Consider the following 6,581-nt stretch of genomic DNA (forward strand, 5'->3'; position numbering starts at 1 on the left):
ACATTGCATGAACAATTTTATGGCAACCCCAGCATTTCTGAGGAATGGTACCAAGCGCCGCCAAATTCCGCAAGACAACCACCCGCAAAGACATTGCACAGACTTCACAAGTCCTTGCCCATGTCAAACATTCACTGCATAAACGCAATGAATGTTTGACACGTTTCTCCAAATATGTAAGAATCTCAGATTAAGGACCTGTGAAGCCCATGTACATCTAACTAGAAGGAAAATGAAGCTGATCCTAGGTCAGCCGTCTTGCCACAGGCGCTTGATGGGTTTCTCTCCCGCTCAGAACATCTCGATTTGTTACTGGGGACTCATGGGGTTCGTGGTGAACTTGATTATAGTTCTGCAGATGCCATTGATTATGGCTCTGAAGCTATGACCTCTCTGTGGACCACATGATTATGGGCTGCTGGCACATTTTTCTAGGCTTTGTCACTGGATTCGATGTTATTCCCTGGTAGGCTGAATTTTAAAGGAATTACAGCAGTGCAGGTCATAGAGTGAAGCACAGTTTGGGCAGCTATTATCTTCTCTCAATGTTCTCCAGTGTGTCACAGGGAGCTGACAGAGGTTGATATGTAGACAGACCTAGAAATGACATTCCAGAACAAAGAAGGACTTAAGGTTGCCTTTTGGGCGATTTTCGGTGTAGTGTTTGGAAAATTTATGCATGTCTTTAACAGTAGGGATGCATTAAAATATTTGTAGAAGAAAGAGGAAAAGACCATATTTTTGGACCTCAACAAATTTTTTAGGCCTATGATAAAGTAGCAAATTATGAATTTAAATCTTAATAAAAAGTAATAACAATATCAAGGTTTAATATGAGTATCAATAGCAGAAAAAGCAAGATCAGGTCTAGTAATGCACCAAAATGAAAACTGAAACAAAAGCTAAAAATTTAGATGCAACTGGTTGAAAAAAAACAAAACAACTTAAAAATTAAACAAAAAAACCAAACATTTTTTATGCATCTGAATGAACATAAAACTACACATAAAAACTAAAAGGTAATAAAGAAAACACATTACTTATCAAATCCGCTTTCACTTAAAACTGGAGAAAACTGAGCTGACCATATATAAGAAGTGTTTACGTGACAAACTTACTGTGCCACTTCTTCAACAACAGAGAGCAGTTGGTCATCCAAGACAATGAATTCCATTATTTGTTAGCTATTCTGGACGTCGGCTGTCGTTTGCAAATTTTCCTGTGATTTCATTTCAGCAACTGACGCTGCAAATGGCGTTAGCACGTTAGCATGGACTTTCCTCTCTCCTACTGCTGTTTTGCTTCATTCGGAGTATTGAGCGGTATCTTCTGTTTCAAGAGTTATCAAAGCTGTGGTTCTTGAATGTTGCACCCTCTCTTGATACTTGGCATGGATAGAGATTATAAAGTCCGTCACAGGAATCATGAAATAGTTCCACGCAGTCAACTTTTTTCCACTGTTGATCTGCTGCCGCTCCAGTTGTTTGAACAGTGCAGGAGAGCACTGAAAAAAATGCATATTTACATTGTTTTTACAGTCTTTCAAATGACCTATTAGGTTTTATATTTCTGACATGTCATTGTAGTCCTACTGAATCTTTGTTTCAGGTCAAGTCAAGAGGCTTTTATTGTCATTCCATCTTTGTACAAGTGAAGTAACGTTCCTCCAGGAACGTCACGGTGCAACAAGGAACAAAAGTACAAAGTGTGGACGTGCAGACATCGTGTGCAAACAAAAAATTAAGCGAGAAACAATAAATACGATGAATTAAACAGACATTAGACACAGTAAACAGAGGACAGTGCAGCACCGACACAGCACTCATTCTGGAGATGAGGTCGTGGAATAAGGTGCAGAGATATTAACATGCTGTCATCTGTGAGTCACACAGTCAGATGACATATATAAACACAGCAGTTACTGAGGTAGAAAAACCTGAGTAGAACAGTGTAAACACAGTGTAGCAGCAATGATCCTAGTAGAGCATCAAGAGTTGTGTATGTTGGGGGGGGCTGCTGCTGGCACATTTTTCTAGGCTTTGTCACTGGATTCGATGTTATTCCCTGGTAGGGAATAAGCCAAATATTCCGCCAAAATATTTGACCTTTTTCCTCTTTTGGATGAAAACTGGAAGTGCCACTTTTTTTCTGTTTTCATGTGGAACGTTGCAGTGACAGAAGTACCAGTGCATCCCTATTCGTGATATTCATGATACATATATATATATAAAATCTTGACCTGATATGAATCTATTTGTGTCCAGAGAGGGACTTGTCAGTGGTAAGACAAACGCAGTTGTACAGTACCTGGGTACTGGGTACATCCAACGGAATTTCTGCTCCGAAAGGTATCCATGACCTACTGTGAGAATCACTGAAAGGGTAAATGAAAGGCAGCTGAAGAGCATGCCGGCAAACCGGCGAGATCACAGTGTCATTACTTCTGCGGATTGTTCCCTCAGCTTATCTATGATGCACTGCTGTTGTTTTCTCAAGGCTAGGCTGAAGTGGCTCCTGTGTCGTGTTAAAAGACGTGGCGTTTTCCTTTGTTGCGCTGACAGAGGCTGACAAGTGGAAGGCTTCTTCATAGGAAAAGTACAAGACTAAGAAAATGTTGCTGAGTAATTCAACAGCGCTTGCAGTAAAGAGAGCAATACCCTTGGAGGCAGAAGACTGAAGGTGAAAAGCAATAGCGGTAAAGGGAAGCCGCATTGCAAACTTCCTGCAGCACTTACCGCTCAATCTCCTCGCCGTCAACTCTCAATCATTTCTGAAATCGACTGCCTGCTGCCAAATCAATCCTGCAGGCCTTTCAATAAGATAAGTGGACCGCAATGATTGGCCTACTACCGAGTCCATTTTTTTGCAGATCTTTTAAGTTGATGAGGAAAAGCACTGATTAAACAGTGAAACTAAACAGTTTCTACCTCCCTTTCTTCGTTTTCTCAGTGTTTTTGACTCTTGTCGACAGGCCAAAAGCATCAAAAACCAGTGATACAACTGGAATAGTTTATTGTGGCAGCAACGAGAACGAGACTCCAAGGAATTTACCAGTTCCAAACTTTACTGGACATTCAAGTATAAAACTAGCATTTAATATGTTGTCATGTTATATGTAACATCTTCTTCTTTTGGCTGCTCCCTTTAGTTTTATTTTTAAAATGTTATATTATTACTAGCCCATTATACCCATTTCATAATGCCCTGCGCTACAGTGCCCAACATGCAATGGAATGTGTGCTAATCCCAGTACATGGGTTCAAAAAAGACTCCTGGGGACTTTTTATTTTATTTAGTTTTTTTACATTTCAAGTTTTCATGTAATATTTCAAGGTCTGCTGCAAGTGCCTATATTTTGCTGTTGATATTTTGCCACCCAGTTCAGATTAAAGCAAGATATCATTTGAAAATAGCATAAAAATTAAAACCCTTTATTTGTTGATACCCCTGCTATAGTGCAAACAAACATAATAATATATGCTATTTTAGTATGTGTTAAAGTTTGTTAGGAACAGTTTTATCCTTCTTTTCTTGTTTATTTTCCTGGCTTCACCTGTTTGCCCCTCAAGGAAAAGTATAAGCACTTACTGATTTTTTTATTTATTTATTTATCGATTTTTTGCTAAAGCTGTTTTGATCTTGATATTGCGGTGATATCTCTCCCATATCTGGAGTTCACCTCCCCGTGGTAAATTTGGCTGAGTTTGAAGTGGCTCATGGCTTTGAGAAGAACGACAGGGTGGACGTGAAGAAATGTTTAACCAGATCAATGAATCAATGCATTGAACGGTGAAAGGAACCGAAATGAGGTTAGTTTCTTACTCAGCTAATCAATGGAAACTCGTTGCTAACTGTGCTATCCTTTAATGTCTTCACCAACAGACACGCCTCTTCTGGTCAGAAGCAGCAGCGAGTCCATCCTGCCCTTGGAGACTCGGACGCCTGAAGTGGACAACTACAGCAGCAGACCACAGACAACGGTCAGTGTTTGAGAACAGATCAGGCAATTAGTTTTATCACAACGATTCAACTCTAGTTGAATTCTTGACGAGATGATTCAGTGATTCATTTACGTTTGCACTTATGTTTTGTCTGAAATGTCCCCAAAATACAGTTATTTTGGCCGACAAATGATCGCATACTTGGGCTTTTAAATGATAAAAACAGTTGTGGTTGTGATTAATGGTACTTGCTTATTTGCTCAAATTTGACAGCTAAAATAAATGTTAATTTTAAAAGCATTATATATAGCTATAGTTATTATAGCTATGTGAGTGGACAAATAAGGGCTCACTAGAATGTATTTATTATTCAGTAATTTAGTAACCTAATTTTCATCGTGTGAATGCATCACATGAACCCAAACATAAAAATCCAACCTCCAGTGTCCAGTGAGAGCAACAGTGGCTCCATGTTCCAACCAAGGGATGCGTGTATCATTCAGTTGCATGCAAAAGTTTAGAGACCACTTCTGGTCAAATTACATTACAAGTGACTAAAAATGTGCCATAACTTTTTCACAGGCCACATTTTAGGTTTTTTCCCCAAGATGTTTAAATCAGCAAATAAACAGCAATTATGTTCTAAAGTGTGTAAAAGTGTGTTTTCTATAGAGGATGTTTTATCTTGCTTTCACTAATAAAAGCCATAATAAATACTTTTGCACACAACTGTATATGTAACTCTATATATTGTATATACAGTCAATGGTTGCAGCCTATCACTCTCATTGATACATCTTATTACAGTGGAGGTTCTTAAGAGGAACTGGAGCTCCAATTTGCTGTTGCTTTTGTTAGTTTGCTGCTCATTGTTTTTTCTATAGGTTTAATATAATAATCAAAATGTCATAAAACAGAATAATGTAATAACATGCCTAATAACATATGATTTATAGCTTATTACATCTTATTACTATTACTTATAGCTTATTACATTTTACGTTAACATTATTGGAAATAATGACATGACATTATTAGAAGTGTATTACATTTGTATGTTGATCAAAACTCACTCCTCATCAATCTAAAGAACCTTTCACCATGCAAAGATCACTTTACTCATGCAAAGGGTTCTTGGAGTGTTCATGGTTCTATACAGATGTCTTTACTGAAGAACCCCTGAAGAACCCTCCTTTCATAATGCGTACGGTAGAGTAAAATGTGCAGCACTTACGTGTCCTGGTGGTTAGTTGAATTGTGAAAATGCTACCGTAACCATGAAAAATATGTGGACGTGGCTCTAGCGCTCACTTTCAGTCTGAACGTTCGCCAGCAGGGATCCAATTCAACACGGATCTACACCAGAAGACGCTCATGAATGAACGTTTTCAGTAACTCTTTATTACTATTATTAGTAACAGATTTAGAAATACGACAAGCGAAGTAGTTGTCAAAAGATGTTGGGTTGCTTGATATTTTATATATGGCATTATTTAATATGTAGGTTTATTACAGATTAAAGCAGGTAACGTTAAGAAAGTGTATCGCTGTTGTCGGAATTTTTTCCGTTTTGTCGTTTTTCAGTTTTTGGAATTATTTGAAAAATCCTGTTGTCCTTTATATTATCTGTAAATTCTGTGAAGAATGGACCAAAAGAAATAACCCAAAATGACTTGGAACAGACGTCTGGTTCCATTGACTTCCATTAAAAGTGAAGCAGGTTTTTTCCTTCTCCTGTAAAGTTATCATTTTGGAGATATGAGGTTTTCTTCTGACAACAGCGATATGCACTAGACATAGAATATAGCATAGAATGTAGGTTGAATCTGCAGCGGACTCAGATTTTTGTGTTTTAGAGGGCAGGTGTAATTGATAATCATGATTTTTGTACCTAGAAAATATCATGGTGCTTATTTTTAGATATCGCCCAGGCCTACTGAGCATTATAGTTGATTATATTTCATAACATTCCAGAATTGATAGCATTAAATGCAAAACCAATATTCCTCTGCCCGTCTCCTGTGGTCAGTCCATCTCCTCACCCCACTAGAATACGATCTCAGAGATTTTTGTATGTGTGTTATATTTGATAACGCTTGTGGTCTTTGGGGCACGCGGGGCGTTCTCTGTTAGATTGTGTTTGCTGTTCCTGGTGATATTTTCTTTTGCCCGCCACACCTGCGGCCCCTTCATAGCCTTTCTCACAATCCCTCATGCATTTCTCTCAGGTTTAATGTATTTATACGTTCCCTCTGGTCTGGTCTCATTTTTCTGGGTTTGTTCTTCATGTCTAGCTGGTGCCCTGCACCTGTGCCAGAAGACACCACACTAGACCAGACGCTCAGCTACTTATGACTTATTATAACTGGTATAGATGGACGATGCTCCCGCACTGAGATTATTCATTAACGTGTGTAATGCAGAGGCTTGTCTGTTGAGATACTGGCATGTTTTTCATTCCTGTCTCCATTCTGAGGCTCTGACTCGCCCCATAATGTTCTTATCTTCAGTACTAAACTGTACCCTGCAGTACCTTGACTTCAACATGGTTTTGAAAGCTGACTAGTAAAATAAAAATATTACTCAATTCTTACATGATTTGGCCTAAAACTACAAACGGCTGTTCATTCTAAGTGGTGG

The 6,581-nt window shown here is 38.5% G+C and overlaps 1 protein-coding gene across 3 annotated transcripts in view; it reads left to right on the forward strand.

Moving 5' to 3' along the window:
• Nucleotides 1-6,581, forward strand: part of pard3ba (par-3 family cell polarity regulator beta a) — a 274,053-nt gene that overhangs the window by 88,182 nt on the left and 179,290 nt on the right. For all 3 annotated transcript variants that reach the window (XM_017714021.2, XM_037543525.1, XM_037543526.1), the window contains exon 4: nt 3,883-3,980. In XM_017714021.2, coding sequence (XP_017569510.1) covers nt 3,883-3,980 — 98 coding nt within the window. The remainder of the gene's footprint in view (nt 1-3,882; nt 3,981-6,581) is intronic.

This window comes from Pygocentrus nattereri, chromosome 12 (assembly GCF_015220715.1).
Source record: "Pygocentrus nattereri isolate fPygNat1 chromosome 12, fPygNat1.pri, whole genome shotgun sequence".
In the NCBI taxonomy this organism is placed as follows: Eukaryota; Metazoa; Chordata; class Actinopteri; order Characiformes; family Serrasalmidae; genus Pygocentrus; species Pygocentrus nattereri.